Source organism: Parasteatoda tepidariorum, chromosome 10 (genome assembly GCF_043381705.1).
Source record: "Parasteatoda tepidariorum isolate YZ-2023 chromosome 10, CAS_Ptep_4.0, whole genome shotgun sequence".
NCBI classification, from domain to species: domain Eukaryota; kingdom Metazoa; phylum Arthropoda; class Arachnida; order Araneae; family Theridiidae; genus Parasteatoda; species Parasteatoda tepidariorum.
Window position 1 is genome coordinate 71034807 of NC_092213.1, and position 17746 is coordinate 71052552.

General features: G+C 38.3%; 1 protein-coding gene across 1 annotated transcript; it reads right to left on the reverse strand.

Annotated features, from left to right (window-relative positions):
* Nucleotides 1-10990: 10990 nt before the first annotated feature.
* LOC139426888 (uncharacterized) lies at nt 10991-11868 on the reverse strand. The gene is made up of 3 exons (XM_071187016.1): nt 11693-11868; nt 11426-11651; nt 10991-11251 (listed from the first exon to the last, which is right to left on the reverse strand). The coding sequence occupies exons 1-3, from the start codon at nt 11866-11868 to the stop codon at nt 10991-10993; spliced, it is 663 nt and encodes a 220-aa protein (XP_071043117.1).
* Nucleotides 11869-17746: the final 5878 nt, after the last annotated feature.

The following is a 17746-nucleotide window of genomic DNA, read 5'->3' on the forward strand; positions in this document are numbered from 1 at the left end:
CAAGTCGATCAGGGAAGGTTTCTGTGTTCTGATTGTTTGAAGAGCTTTACAACCCGACCAAGTATGCTACGACATCAACGTTCCATGCACGGTGATAAACACCTCCAATTCCCAGACTGTTCATAAACTTTCTCCAGAGCCGATCACCTGAAAAGCCATATGAATGTCCATAAGCGTCGAACTGCTGCTGCTACTCCATTGCCTACTCCTAAGCACCCTCTCCTGGATCTCGTGCCTGCCTCTTCCTGTCACCAAGACGTACGTTCACCTCAACAGATGACTGATGCTACTACAACCCTTGCTACCGCTCTGGTTCCTTGTCTTGTCGGGCCAACTGCTGATGCATCTACCTCTCACGCTGCTACTACTTCGGATCCTCTCTCAGCTTTCGAAGGGAGGGTGAAAAATATTCGTCTCCCTATTGATGATCACATCAAGAACTTAAGGACATTTCTCGAGGTAAAACGAGAAGACTTTGTCGGCATCGTTTCCTTCCACCTCGCTGATTACGATTGGAAAGTGAACTGCCGACTCTTATGTCGTTACGGGAAAGTAACTCCTAACGGTATAGTCAGCGAAGTCAAGAACTCTAAGACCAAAAACGTGGTCATCTTGACTGCCTCTGATCTAAATGAAGTCTATGGAGCAAAGGTGGACAAAATACTAGCGGTAGCAGATGATTTTGAAGGCAAGGATTCCGGATGGGTCCTTGAGGAAATCATCAACTTGGAGATATGGATAAACAAGTACAGTCCACTGCGAGGCTCATGCTATATCGAGCTACCACCAGCCATAAAGGCAAAGCAAGCCATCATCAACGTGGAAAACAAAGACAATTGTTGTTTTATGTGGGCTGTACTCTCTGCTCTCCATCCCGTACGGGATCACCAACAAAGTGCTTCTCGATGTCATCATTATGTAGCGTACATCCCTACTCTAGACTTTACTGGCATAGAATTTCTCGTGAAACTTCAGGATGTCCACAAATTCGAGAAGCTAAATGACATTTCCATCAATGTGTACGGGATAACCGAAGAGGATAAAGTATATCCTCGATTGATTACGGAGGCAGAGCAAACTCGTTATGTCGACCTGATCTACCTCACCAATGCTTCATTCTCTCACTGTGCCTGGATTAAAGATCTGTCTCGGCTTGGCTTCTCTCCAAGTAGTATTCGAAACACAACGGAAAGACGCTGTTAACAATTTTTTTCAAACAGAACCAGTGCTCCAGCGTCATAAACTCAGCTGCAGCCAGCACGAAGCTGTCTGCGTACAGATGCCCGAAGATAAATGGCTATCATTTAAAAATATCAAGCATACGCATCCATTCGTCATCTATGCCGACTTCGAGTGTCTCACCAGGCCTTTAGACACGTGCCAACGCAACCCCAAAGGCTCTGTGAGGCATATCAAAAACACGAGCCCATCAGCTTCTGCTACTACATAGCCTCGACGATGGGACCATACAAGGAACCATTTATCTATAGGGGTCCTAATGCCGAGAAAGTCTTCATGAAGAGAATGAAATTGGAGGCAGAGGATATTCGCCGCATCTACAAGCATCCTCTACCTGTGGACCCACTGACCGAGGAAGAGCAGCGAAACTTTAATGCAGCCACCCATTGCTACATGTGTAAGGAAAAGTTGTCCCCAAATAATTACAAGGTAAGCGACTTTTAAAATTATTTTAAAATATTTATTATTTCTATTTGCATGTTTAAAAAGAATTTGAGTGAAGAGTTAGATTTATTATTATTTTTACAAATAGAAAAAACCTAAATTTAGAATTATATACATATATAATCAGTTGTATATTTTTCATAAATAGTTTTTAGTTCTTTTTTTAATGAAATTATTTCCATATTTAAATAATATGATTATTTTTTGCTTTAATCATTTTGATAGTACTCAAGTTGTAAATTGATTTTTTTTATCAGTGATACTTGTACCTAAAATAATACCAAATTTTTTGTATATAATCAATTGAATATTTTTTATAAATAATTTTTAAAGTTTTTTATAACAATATATTGTGAGTTTTATGCGTAAATAATATTATTATTTCTTGCTAAAAGCATTTTAATAGTACTCAAATTGTAAGCTGATTTTTTTTATCAATGGAACTTGTATTTAAAATAATACCAAATTTTTCTAAGATTTATTATTTTTTTTAAATCTAAATAGCAATTTAAAATTTATAGTCTGTATTTTTATTTTCCGTGACTATAACCACCGTTCTTTAACTTTTCTTATTTAACGATATTTTGAGATACATTATTAGATTATACTTTATATTATTATTAGATGTTACGTTACTTTAAATGATAATACCTATGAAAGTGACGAAACTGAATTTTCTGTAGACACACTGTTAAAGTTAAATTTTTTACAGGATTATTTATTAATATGAATGCATTTTCTAATGTCGCATTTTCTTTTTCAGGTGAGAGACCACGATCATCAAACCAAGAAACTCCGTGGTATTTCCTGCAACACGTGCAACTTGAAGACGAAGACGCCTAACTTTATTCCGGAAATCATCCACAACTTGTCCGGGTACGATAGTTATCTCTTCATTAAGGAATTAGGCGGAGACGATGGGGATATTACTGTCATACGAGAGAACACAGAGAAGTACATCTCCTTTTCGAAGCAAGTTGGAAAGAGGCTGAGTCTTCGATTCCTCGACTCCTTTCGATTCATGGCCAGCAGCCTTGACAAATTCGCCCAGAACTTATCGGAAGACCAGTTCAGACTCATCCGGAGATATTTTCAACCGTCTCAAGTGCCTCTACTACTGCGAAAGGGGGTGTAGACTACATCTGCCATCCAGACAAGTTCAATGAGACTTCCTTGCCTCCTCAATATGCATTCTATAATCGCCTGAATGAGGTCGGCATCACTACGAGCATGCTCAAAGAGTGTGGAATGCTTTTGAGCTGAGCACTATCGGAGAGTATGCTGACTTATACGTTAAATCGGATGTGCTGCTGCTTGCGGTCTGCATGAAGACTTATGGGCTGGATCCCGCTTGGTATTACACGGCACCAGGACTGTCATGGGACGCTATGCTAAAGAAGACTGTAGTCCAACTGGAGCTGTTAGTGGATTATAACATGTTTTTGTTCGTAGAGAATGGAATCCGTTGTGGGATCTCTCAGTGCTCTCACCGACGCGCGAGAGCCAACAATCCTTATATGGGGGCGGATTACAATAAAGCCCTACCATCAAATTATCTCCTGTACCTAGACGCCAATAATTTGTATGGTTGGGCCGAATCTCAGTTCCTCTCTCTTAAGGATTTTCATTGGATTGATCCTGCTACGGATGTGTTGGGGACTCCACTAGATAGCTCAGTCGGATACATCCTGGAAGTTGACTTAGAATATCCGACCTCCATCCATGATGATCACGCTGATCTTCCACTTGTGCCTGAGACAGCCATACCACTTGGCTGCAAAGAAAGGAGACTCCTGACTACCTTATACAACAATGAGAGGTATGTGTTGTATTATAGAAACCTACAGCTCTATTTGCATCACGGCCTCAAACTCACCAGAGTTCACAGGANTCCTGGAAGTTGACTTAGAATATCCGACCTCCATCCATGATGATCACGCTGATCTTCCACTTGCGCCTGAGACAGCCATACCACCTGACTGTAAAGAAAGGAGACTCCTGACTACCTTATACAACAATGAGAGGTATGTGTTGTTGTTGTATTATAGAAACCTACAGCTTTATTTGCATCACGGCCTCAAACTCACCAGAGTTCACAGGATTCTCCAATTTACTCAGACTCCATGGTTAAAATAATACATTGATTTAAACACTCAACTCCGAACAGCTGCCAGCAATGAGTTTGAGAAAAACTTCTACAAGCTCATGAACAAAGCAGTGTTCGGAAAGACCATGGAGAACATCAGGCGTAGGATGGATGTCAAACTCTGCGGTAATGCTAGGAAGGCAGAAAAATTGATTGCGAGGTCCAACTTCCAGGATAGAACGATCTTTTCTGAAGATCTGGTAGCGTTTCACATGAAGCGGAGAGTCCTCACCTTCAACAAGCCGCTTGCCATCGGGATGGTCATACTTGACGTTTCTAAAACGTTAATGTATGATTTTCACTACTCCAAGATGCTGCCGAGATATGGCGGACTTCTGAAGCTTCTTTACACAGACACCGACAGCTTCACTTACAACATCTCGACTAAAGATGTGTATGCGGACATGATGGAAACCTTAGACCTTTGCGATACGTCCGATTATCTCTTGGATAACATCTTTGGTTTCCCCTTAATCAATAAAAAGGTTCTGGGGAAAATGGAGGATAAAACCAAGAGGGAGATCATGACGGAATTCGTGGGTTTAAGGTCCAAAATGTACGCGTACAAAGTCGGTGTCCAAGTAACAAAGAAGTTGAAGGGTGAGAAAAAGGCTGCTATTGATCGAAAAATTGATTTCGAGGACTATAGGCAGTGTTTATTTGAACATTGAGAGCTCATGACCTCAATGAACCTAATACGTTCAAAGAGCCATGAAGTTTTCTTGATTACTTCGAATAAAATGGCACTGTCTCCTCACAATAAAAAAAGATAACGTCTTGGAGGATAGGGTCAGCACCATACCATTCGAGCATTATTCGTTGTAGGAAACTTAGGAAGGAAAAAAAATTGAAAAACCAAAATAAGGAAGATTGGAGGATAGAGGGAAAAAAATCTAACTTGTAGATAGATGGGGGACAAAAGACCAGGCCACAAGTATAAAAGCAAGATTCAACATGGATCTCTTGAAATTCAAGCATCCCTTTACAGCCGTCCTTGCAGGTCCAACTGGGTAGTGGTAAAAGCTATTTCATCAAGAAAATGATCGAAAACAAAATGTTACAGCCCTTCCCAAAATCTATAGTTTGGTGTTTATCCAAAATTGTACGATGAGATGCCTAATGTTATTTTTCATGAAGGACTTCCATCTGATTTGAATCAATATTCAAATGCATTAATTGTGATTGATGATCTCATGAGTGAATTGGGAAATGACCCTCAATTAACAAAACTATTTACAAAGTTTTCTCATCATAAATCTTTAAGTGTCATTGTGGTTCAGAACATTTTTCATAAAGGAAAGGAAATGAGAGAAATATCCTTAAATGCTCATTATCATGTATTATTCAAGAATCGAAGAAACGAATCGCAAATTAAACATTTAGGACGTCAATTGTACCCTCGAAAAGTTAAATTTTTTCAAGAATGCTATNCATTTAAATTTTATCTTGTTTTACTTACTCTTGAATGCGTTGGTTTCGTTGTATTCAGTTTTATAAATGCCGTGTGATTTTGATGGGAAAAACTTGTAGTATACATCTACATAGGATTTTATTTTAAAACCGTTTGTTTGGCGCAGCATGTCCTTCTGTGGACTTTGTGCCATTAAACCCAACATTCAATTCAATTCAATTCCGTAGAAGGTAGTTCTATCTCTAGACTATGCACCTTCCAATTACCGTACCCTTTCGAAGAACTATCAGCCCTTCTGAAAATGCAATACAATTGGATAACGAGAAATATTCATCGAATGGACTGGACTCGAGGACTGGAGACTTACGCCTAATTCGTACCATTCTAACATTTTTGTTTGATATGTTTTCACACATTTATGTGAAAGAACTCTAGAAAAAAAAATTTGGAATTTCTATCTGGAAGAGTGTGCTACGATTTAGAAGATCTTGGCTGCCCTAAAATAGATGATTTAATGCCTCCTTTTCCTCCTGCCCCGCTCATTCACCTGACTTTGAACATTGTGCCGTTGTCAAAGCAAAAGCATTTGTTCGTTTTCTCAAAGAAGATTTATAAAAAGCTTCGACATATGACAACAGAAATCATTTGAAAGCGAGATGTCTGCGTGTGATGTACGAACTCATAAAATTGATCTCAAAATCTAAACCAGAGGTGGGAAACCTTTTTACCATTAGAGGCCACATTTAAATTAGGCAGCAATAAGAGAGGCCGCATAAGCTGATTGACCTAAGAAAGTGACTTTTGTGAAATTATTATAGTTTTTCTTTAGATTTAACAATTTATTGCATTATATAGAAAAAATAAAATATAATACTACAAAATTTTAAATATAATATACATATAAAATAATATAAAAATATTATAAAAAAATACAATAAAAAATATTTTTTTATTCACTAAGTTAGTGACTTATTTGGCTTTGTTTTTTGTTTGACAGTAATTGTATATTTGGATCAAGCTTCGTAACACACAGCTTTAATTGATCCTCTAAATGTGCATCTGTAATTTGCGTTCCTAAATTTGTTTTTATTTTTGACATGAGAGAAAATGTTGTCTCGCAACAGTAGGTACTTCCGAAGCAGGAAAGTGAACGGCGAGCATGTTCTCGAAGGCATGGATATTCAACAGCATTTTTCCAGATTTCTATGGGATCCTTTTTAGCATTAAAAAGGGATTTGATGATACTATCTTCCCCTNGTTGGCAATTAATTGAATGTTCTGCTCAGGTTTGTTCAATACAAAGTATTCCCGAAAATTATCTGAAAAACTTTCAGGCCATAAACCAACATCACTATAATATGAATTATTTGATTTACATGAATGCTCAGACAGGTTTGATGGATCATCTACCTGCTGATTAAATGTAGTTATTTCTTCTTCAACAAAACCAGTTCCTTTACAAACCGGGGATGATTTTTCACAAACATCATCAAATTCTGATGTACCAGAAATGTGTTCAAAGGCATCTGTTTCAAGTTCTACTTTATCTGTTATGGAAACTTCCTTTGCATTCTGTACGTTTTCAGTCTCAGTAGGATTTTTATCTAGAAAATTGTCCATGAATCCTTTCATTTTTTTGTTTTCATCATTTCATTTTTTCTTCAATTTTCTTTTACCGTGACCACTTAGCTGTTTCGTAGACATTGTCAACACACGTTTACGAGAGGCAAAATGTGTTTATATTTACAAATCAGAAATTCACTTTGCTGCCAACAATAAGAGCCCCAACTCAAAAATAGTTCGTATCCTCAGCTGCCGAGCTGCATCGCTTTCTTCTTTAGAGAGCGTTCTCATTGCATAAAATTCACACATGCGTAAGCAGTTTGTTGTTGAGAACATTCCCGCGCGCATCTCGGAAATTGGATGCAGTGTAAATGGCTCTTTATAGGTTTTAAATTTTGTGTCTTTAGTGCCCCATCAGACACTGGGCCCAGGGCCCATGCTCCGTAGGCCCGTGCGATAATAAGGCCCAGGCCGCACAAGAACCTCGCAGAGGCCGCATGCGGCCTCGAGCCGCAGGTTCCCCACCAATGATCTAAACATTGCAAATCACTTATAAAAAAGTGTTCAAAGCGTGAGATTAAAACTCTGTGCGAGTGTGTTTTGAATGCTCTTTGTGGTAATATACCACTTACAAGAACTCAGAAAAACCGTTTATCTCATCACAAAGAAAGTTCAAGAAAACACCATTATACAAGAAGAAAAAGATTCTTATTTAAAAATGAGAGGGATTCCTATCCATTTTACTGCCTGCAGCTATTTCTGTCATCAGTTCTTTAATTCATGGAGTATAGTAAGAAATTTGTGCTAGTTGCAAAAGATAGAATAGAAAGAGATTGCATGTCGACTTAATCGACTTGAAATTACCTGTTCATATCACTCATCAAAACACTATTCCGTTGAAATTTGCGTTTAACATTTTTATGCAGTGTATAAGAATCTTTAAAAGAGAGCCACTTCTTAACGGTACTTGCATTCTCTTTTCCTTTGAGCACACGATGTATTGCATCCGCTCCTCCAAAACTAGCTGGCTGTTTGGGATCTTTATAAAAGGATTCTATGTTAACAGTATGAAATGCAAAATATAAATGAAGAATATTATTAGGGTTGGTTCTATTTACAGTTTGTGAAAAATAATGAATGAATCACATAGAGATATAATGGAAAATAATAACATATTTATTTAATCTGAACTAGAACAAAAATCATTTCTTGCGGTTTGAAGTATTTCAGCAAGATCAATTGATTCTAGGAAATGAGCAGTTACAAAGCTTAATAAATTATTTTGTGTAACAGGATGAAGCGTTTTGTTTTTAACACTATTATAAAATTTCTTAACAATTTCATTGTAAGCGAAACATTTCAATGCACTTCGTCTTTCTAGACCACACAGAAGTGATGCATGCTTTATCTTTCAGACGCGTACTTCATATTCATGTTAAATCTTGATTGTATGACATCGCGTATTCCTGTTTTAATTGAATCGAAGAAATGACATCACTCCACCCTACAGAAACATGTCTTATCTAGCAAAATTGTTTCATTATCTTGCAAGATTACTTTCATGTTTCATCTTACAGACTGATTAATAAAGCCATTCATGTTAAATCCTGATTGTATGACATCGGGTTTCATTTTTGTGTCATTTTTCAAATATCACTCGTATTAGAAAAAAATAATTAAAAAAAATTTACTAGATAATAATTATTAATTTAAAAAGTAATAATTAAAAAAAATATATATTAAAATTAAATTATTAAAAAAAAACTACCCTCAACTATAGTAGTTGTCACATTTGATGGATCACCCCACCGGACACATTCTTTTTAACCTCCCTCCATTGAAACCTAGGAAAAACCCCTTAAAACCCGGTCGCGGTACTCTCTTTATGCAACTACTTATCATGGACACTATAATAAAATTAAAGAATTAATTGCTTTAATAATTTCAGAACAGGTTAATTAAGTTAGAAGTATTACAATAAAATTATGTAGCAATGTGTGAAATTTAAAACATTTTTCAATATTACACTTTGAAAATAAAGAGTAAACATGAAAACCAGATGTAAGACATAACTTGGATAATCCAAATCCAAAGATAATCCAAAAAAGAAAAGAAAAGAAACCTTGTTATAATAATTGGTACAAATGACAAAATAAGCTTTTATGTCGTGTATTTAATCTAAATTTTGACTATTGATGAAGTGGCACGTTTAGCCTTTTTCAAAATATCAGCACTAAACTTATTATCAATTGTTTTTTCAAAAAAAATATTTATTGTTGAATATCCAGATGCACATTTAACATTTTTAATGTGCTTTTTGGATTTCATGTGCTCAACAATATCATTTTTTCAGCGGTGACAAAGCATAAAGTTGCACGAGCAAACGCTACAAAATGCGTATTTATCACCATCTCGCGATTGTAAAATGCCAGGAAAATCACTACATTATGATTCCTTAAATGATTGTAAATATCGCTTGCTCATTTTAGTAAAAACAAAACACTAATCAAGCCTAACAATACCGCATGCTACCTAACGAAAGTAAACAGTGACACAACTGACTGACCGGCATCAATAAATGCGGCGCAGAGCCTTCTGTTTCCCAATTCCCCTATATTCAACGGACTCCTCTGAAGATGCGCGCTTCTTCATAAACTGACGCCACACTAACACCCTCAGCGGAAAAATCAAAAAGCACCTGTAGCTGTTTGTTTTTTAGAAATTACAGAATCTTTAAAATTAGATTTTTTCTGCAAACTGTCCGATTCACCATTGTTAAGGTGTGGAGAAACTTGTATGTATATTTTAATTAACGACCTAATTTCATATCGAATAAAAATAAGCAATGAGTGATAAAATTATATTTACAACATGTTTATTTCGATTAAGGTTGAATTAATATTAAATTAAGAATGCAACACCATGCAACGACAGCCAGCATAGAACACAGCATACCATCTTCAAAACATCCTCTCCTCTTGATAATGCTGGTGAATAGATAAAAAGCTGACGCTTTTACCTTATTTACCAGACATGGTGAGGCTTGTGCCTAGCTCCTTAGACTTGTGCCTGACTGCTCAAGGACTCCCCTTCCAGCGACAGCGTTGTCTTACAGGTAACGAGAGTTAAATTTAACTCTCCTTCCAGACTTAGCTACATAAGGCTGAGATGTGGGTGGCATCTGTGGAGCAGTCTGGATTGTGGTGGTAGAAGGTATGGAAACTGATACAGCTGGAAGAGGTGATTAAGCCATGGAAATAGTTTCAGTAGGCACTGGTGCTTCAGGGACAACATCGATAAATGCAGGTTTGACACGATCCACATTGACGGTGACATTTCGTGAGGCTAGCTGGATGGTAAATGTTTTGTCAGTTCTAGAGATGACACGAAAGGGTCCCATGTAAATAGGTGAAAGAAAGCTGCGGACAAAGTCTTGTCGTAAAAACACATTACTGCACGAAGATAAAGCACTGTGCACAAACACTGTCCTGCCAGAACGAAGGCTAGGAGGAACTGGTTGGATGCGAGACATAATGTCTCTCAGAAAACCAACAATTGAAGCAGGATCTAAATTCTGGTTGGAGGAGATGAAAAATTCTCCCGGCAGCCGGAGTGGTGAACCATAGACCAATTCAGCCACACTGCAGTCAATATCACTTTTTAAACAGCAACGGAGGCCCAAAAGGATGGAAGGAAGGATGTCGACCCAACGTTCAGTTGCATATCAACGAATAGCTGCTTTCAAACTTCTGTGCCACCGTTCTATAAGCCCATTTGAAGCTGGGTGGTAAGGTGTTGTTTGGATGCTGTGAGATCCTAACAGCCTTGTCAAAGACTTGAAAAAATGAGAGTCGGACTGGCGTCCACGATCTGTGGTTATCCTTAGTGGCACACCAAATCGGCAAATCCAGTTAGAGTGAAAAGCACTGGCAACTGTTTCAGCAGTTATGTCCACAACAGGAATGGCCTCCGGCCATCTACTAAAACGATCTATCATCGTAAGAAGGAATNGCCAGCATAGAACACAGCATACCATCTTCAAAACATCCTCTCCTCTTGATAATGCTGGTGAATAGATAAAAAGCTGACGCTTTTACCTCATTTACCAGACATGGTGAGGCTTGTGCCTAGCTCCTTAGGCTTGTGCCTGACTGCTGCAGGACTTCCCTTCCAGCGACAGCGTTGTCTTACAGGTAACGAGAGTTAAATTTAACTCTCCTTCCAGACTTAGTTACATAAGGCTGAGATGTGGGTTGCATCTGTGGAGCAGTCTGGACTGTGGTGGTAGAAGGTATGGGAACTGATACAGCCGGAAGAAGTGATGAAGGCATGGAAATAGTTTCAGTAGGAACAGGCAATAAAGGCATAGGCACAGCTGCTTCAGGGACAACATCGATAAATGCAGGTTTGGCACGATCCACATTGAGGGTGACATTTCGTGTTTCTAGCTGGATGCAAATATTGCAGGCAAATATTTAAATTGTTTTGTTTTGTCATCATATCAGACAAAAATGCAAGGTTTCTGAGAAATACTTCATCTGATAGATCACATTGTTTTCCTTGTTCTTGATAAAAGTTTAAAATATGTCGTCGTAAAGACAAAACTTTTATCAAAACCTGACCTGTTGATAGCCAGCGAANAGAAAACCAACAAATGAAGCAGGATCTAAATTCTGGTTGGAGGAGATGAAAAATTCACCCGGCAGCCGGAGTGGTGAACCATAGACCAATTCAGCCACACTGCAGCCAATATCACTTTTTAAACAGGAACGGAGGATGTCGACCCAATGTTCAGTTGCATAACTGCTTTCAGACTTCTGTGCCACCGTTCTATAAGCCCATTTGAAGCTGGGGGGTAAGGTGTTGTGTGGATGCAGTGAGATCCTTACAGCCTTGTCAAAGACTTGAAAAGATGAGAGTCGAACTGGCGTCCACGATCTGTGGTTATCCTTAGTGGCACACCAAATCGGCAAATCCAGTTAGAGTAAAAAGCACTGGCAACTGTCTCAGCAGTTATGTCCGCAACAGGAATGGCCTCCGGCCATCTACTAAAACGATCTATCATCGTAAGAAGGAATCTACGGCCTTGCGATTGTGATAGTGGACCAACAAGATCTCAGTGAACGTGCTCAAAACGAGAGCTAGGAGGAGTAATTTCACCAGGTAAACTTAGTGTGATACTTAATATATATACTTAATGAATGATATATTAGAAGAATTAATATATATACTTAATGAATGGAAAAAATTAATTAAAAAATTATAAGGCCAAATACTAGTATAAGTTATAAGTTAGTAGTTATAAGTTATACTAGTATATACTATATACACACTAGTATATACTATAAATTATATACTATTTAGTTATAAAACTGTGTGAGGCAGCGGAAAACAAATAAGTTTACCTTTTCAGGGCAGACATAATGCCTTACACTTTGTTTGGTTTATGGAAAAGATTGTATCTTCTTCTGACGCATTGCTTATTTTTAGGGAGGGAAATTTTTTTGTCCCACCTGCATAGGAGCACTTCTGAAATGGTCTTACTTCCTTATATTTTTTCCAACAACGTAATTTCCTTATTAAATGCTGCCAGATTGGATAGAAAATTTTAAATTTTTCAGATTGCAAAAAGAAACTCCTTCCATTCGAACTTTTTCTTCTTTGTGCCCTCTTATTGAAACAAGAAGCTACTCTACTCGATTATTGATAGCATTTTTGTTTTCAGATTTCTCTAAAAGTTTTTTTACTATCTGCTGTAAAGGCTGGTTGGTTTTTTTAAGTTTTTTTTTTTTTAACATTTGAAGGTGATTTTCAAAAGGAAAGCTACTAAATCTATCTAACGACCCGAAATTCAAAACGTCAATCAGGGTGATCTAAGTGAATCAGTAAACTAAGTGAATCAGTAAGTAAACGTCAATCTAAGTGAATCAGAGAATGAACGTTATAGGAAATAAAATTCTCACCATATAACTTCCCTGATTCACTTACATAACTTATCAGCATCCTTTGAGCAGCTTTATTGTATTTAATGCAGTATTCTTCAGATACAAAAAAGATTATTGCCCATGAAAACAGCGCAAAATGTCGTAAATTTTATTTGTAAGTATATCTCGTAAGAGGACTAGACCTAGATATAAAAGAAATTTTCTACATTCTGTAGCTTTCCAGTGGTCCAGTTCTTTTGTGAACCTTGGCCTTCTTACAAAATCCGATGCCCAAAACTTCTCTGTGTATTTTAATCCTAAGTTAAGCTCATTTATCTGTGATAGGGATAATCTTCCCATTATCCTTCGTTTCTTTCCACTCCATATTGAAAGTAATTTCCTCGTGACACCTTAGCAAACGAGATGCATATATTCTTGAGAGAATTGTTTTACCATGTCTATTTTTAAAGATTCCAATGGCGACGTTCTTATATGATGTTCAACTAGCTGTTTCTTGCGAATAGAGTTGTCTGTTCTTAACGGGGCATTTGTTTTCGGAAAAACCAATGCATTTCTTTTTTCGCCACGTTGAATGCATCTATCGCAACCACAGTATCCGCAATGACCCTTTATGCATTTAATGTAGGCCCTTGCCGGAGCATCACAAGTGAAACATCTAATTTTAAAAGCCAATGATTTGCCCTGAAATTCTATGCCTTCTTCCAATAACTATACTACTTCATCTATAAATTCGAAGAAAAAAATTGTCAATGGAACGTTTCGATTCCTCGTAAAACAAAGCAACAGGAAATTTTATTTGGTTGGGACCTCTTGATTGCTACATTAGCAATGGCTACAGGCTCATGTTTCTGTTTCTTGAATGCAGAGGAATTCCATCAACATTAACATTGAAAGACAGCTGCTTAATTTCTTTTAAATCTAACGTTTGGATACGTGATTTAATTGTCTTTTCTAGAGTGAAGTAATGAAAATTTCCCTTTCAAATTTGATGTAAAAATATTTTCCTTGGAGTTTTCAGAAGAGTTCTCGCATGAGAAGGTAAAGAAGGATGCCAAGTACGCAACCCCTTTAGCAGTTTATTTAAATCTTCTCGTGGAATTGATGGAGGATCGAAATACCAATTTCTTATAAAGTCTCTAACATCCGATGGAACATCTAACGGCCTTTGTTTGCAAATGTTTTGATCACAATTAATTTCTTCAATGCAAGTATCAAACATCGTCGTATTGACCGGTGAATCACTGGAACTATCAGAAATCAAGTTTTCTGTCACGCTTTCCTGGCGGTTAATTGCGGTTGAAGGGTCCTCAAATGAAATTGTTGAATTGTTCGAATTTCTTTTCGTGAGCTTTTTCTGTTTGAAATGCCGCATTCATTTTTTCAGCTAAAGCGATTTCCTTGTCCCTGTCCTCTAAAGCTTTGGCTACCCTTCGTCTTTCCTTCCTTTTTTCTGATGATGGTCTGCGAAGAAATTTTAGAAAAAAACTTAACATTAACCGAAAAAAAAAACAGCATTTTTTTAAACATATTTTTTTGAGTTTTAAGAATCTCAAATATAGAACTTTACGGATTCTTCCATTTTATTCAAGAAACTTGCTTAAGTTGCGTTTTTAATACTACTTTAGTGCACATGGGTAAGCCGCATGCAATTAAATTAAATACTTAAAGATTAAATAGTTAAATAAACATCTAAAAGGAAATTAATGTATGCCAGTCATAGATAAAAAGTTAAACATATTTAATGTAATAGGAAATGAGTAAGTTTTACATTCTGAATAAATAAACGCGTGCCTTAGCACAAACGTGAAGATGATGACGCTACACTGGTCGAAGCTGTAACTCGAAAATGGGAGAAAACGAAGGGAGGAAAACAGTCTCTGTGGCAGGGTTGCCAACTTTGAATGTTCACGCCAAGCCGGCGTTTCAGGATAGTTTGTTATCGCCGTAATGGCGAGACGATCCGCTGCACACTCCCTCCGCAGTGTTGTTGAAAATGGACATATCTTCGGGGAAGCTGAACTTTCCTACCAACACGTGTAGTTTTGTTGGCAAAACCAGCTGGCTGAGTAGACGCATCCGTCATCGGGACAGTTGGAGTCCTTACTGCTTGAGCACAAGCAGGAGCAGGTGGAGGATCATCACTTGCTAAGAAGGCTGGTTTCAACCTGTCAATTGAGACGGTGTGCTGTGCACCCTTCATTAATACATCGAAAGTTTTGTCATTTCTGGAAATAACTTTATGCGATCCGTCGTACGGAGGTTGTAGTGGCTTGCGTACTCCGTCATGTCTCAGGAACGCATGGGAGCAGTCTTTCAAATAGGGATGGACAAAAACAGTTCTATGTCCATGGCAAGATGTGGGACTGGTCTAATGAGTTCGAAATGCGATTTGAAATCATCGATGAATTCGTGCGGCTGCTTTCGGTTGTTGACTGTCAATCTTATGGTACAGCGTCCAATCGGGTTAATGTATTTTCCATCAGCTACTTTTATGAATAAACTTGATTTATCGGTCAGCATAGTTTTTCTTAATTCAGTTTTTCGAAATGCCTCAGAAATGACAGAAAACGATGCACCAGTATCAATAAGACCTGTCACTGGTTTATTTTCTATAATTATTTCGAGTTTATTTTCTTTCATCTGCGCCACTGTTGGAGGTTTTTCTCCCTTAGCGACCTTACCTCCGAAGAAGGGAGCTTTTTCTAGTTTTCCATTGAACGCCTAGATGGGGAGCGACTAGAACGCCTGTCTGGAGAGGGTGATCTGTTTCTACGCCTATATGGTGGATGGTGATCGTCTTCGTTCTTCAAATTGCGGCGACGAAATCCTAAGTTGACTACTGGGACTAATCCCTTCGTCTGAAATGATCGTCTCTCTTTGTCGCGGTTTATAGTCTTGAAATGTCTGTCTTTCACTGCAGTGTCGGTACATATGACCTGGAAGACCGCAGTGATAACACACTGACCTGTTATCCTCTGTTCTCCAGATATCAGTTTTGCGACGGGATAATTGAGGACGGCCTGGCTCATAAGTTTGCCGAGAAGGAGCAACTCCAGTTCTAGATGGCTGACGGCGTAGTGCTTCTGAGTACGAAACAGGTATCGTCGGTTTAAAACTATCGAAGTCTTTGTTTCTGTTGAAGTTTGCCTCGGTCATGGGTGCTNAACCACTTGGTGTATCATTGACAATAGGTCAAAATTGTCGTCGAGAGATGCAACGGAAACGGCATTTGGTAATCTTTCAAATTTCCTTCGATTAATGCGTCGCTGCTGCCACGAGTCGACATGTTGACAGCATTCGATGAAAGTGGTAGTCGTTGTTACTCCTTTTGTCAGTAGAACTTGATAAATATTTTCCGCGATGCCCTTCATAAGATGAGAATCCTTGTCTGCTTCACTCATGCTAGGGTTGATACGATGTCATAATCCCAGTACTGCTTGTATATATGAAAGACTTGTTTCCCCTGGTAGTTCAGCTCTGGTTTTCAATTCTTCTTCGGCACGATGTACTGACTGCAAACTATCAGAGAATGTACCTTTCAAGCTAGTTTGAAATTCTTCCCATGATGTTAAACTGCCTTGATTATTTTCAAATCACTGTTTGGCTGTTCCACTTAGAAAAAAGTACGCATTTGCAAGGCATGTTCCGTCGTCCCAATTGTTATATTTAGCGACACGATCATATTCTTTTAACCAAGCTCTAGGATCTTGGTTGGATTCTCCAGAGAACGAAGATGTATTACGAATGTGTTGGATAATCGGGGTAGTGACAGGTGTTTCGGCCAATTTTGGATATTCCAGCTCCAATCCTCTTACGCGGCAACTCCTTCTTAAATCACCGGACAAAACTGCTTCGAGTACTCGGCACCTCCACCAAATGTCACGTAGAATAAAAAGGACTTAGTCTATAAAGTACGAGAGGCCGGGATAGCCTGGTCGGTAGGGCGCTGGGCCCATATCCAAGAGGTCGTGGGTTCGATCCTCGCCGGCCGAAGACTCCCCGTGTAGTAAATGGTAACTGATGCACGATAAATCTGTCGAGTCTCAAAGTCCTCCATGTTTCCACAACAAATCAATACCTCTGGGGGTACTGATCCAGGAGTTTCCTTGTCTTCTGGATTGGTTCAAAATTACAAGGCTACGGAGTTGAACGTAAGTAGTCGTAAACCCATGAAATTGGGTCGGCTGTTCAACGACGGTTATAAAATAAAATATAAAGTACGAGAGCTTTATTCAACACCTACAAAGTACAATGAACGAAGTAACTGGGCCTCGGCTTGAGACACCCAGTCTTTTATACGAATAATAACAGGAAGTGATAGGAACAGGAAATGATATGCTAGAACATTCTAGAAGAAACATAAATAATACATAAAAGCTTATTTTAGAGTGTTATATTTCCTTACAGTTCTGCGGATCGAACCCTGAGTCTCAGTCTTTCCAGGACGACGACTCTGACCTCTCGGCCACAGTGACACGTCTCTCTCTATATATAGTCAGTTAGAAGTCGCCTTAAGCTAGAAGTCCCGCAAGTCTATGTAAGCCGCAAGCTGATCCCTGTGCCCATGATTAGGAAGCAATGGGAATTTCCCTGAGACGAGAGGGCGCGGTGGACAGCGAACCGAAAAAGACGTGACGTATATAGACTCCAAAGAGGAGGTATGATTATACAAAACATTTAAAGACGAACTCTTACTCATTTATTTACTTTTTGTTTTATTTATGTTATTGTTAATCGTCCGTCCTTATGTAAATTTAATTTTCAATATATATTTTTTGATTTAAAAACAGTGCCTATTTATTCTAAGACGACCACTCATGCCGTTCCCACAAACACACACATATATATATAGTTTAAAAAATTTAGTTTATGTGGAGTTTTAGTTTAGTATATAGGGGAGAGTTGGATAAAACGGGATAGTCGGACAAAACGGGATACGTCGCCTAGGGACCAGACTATTGCAGTTATTTAGCGGACAACGACAGAAACGTGTGATTC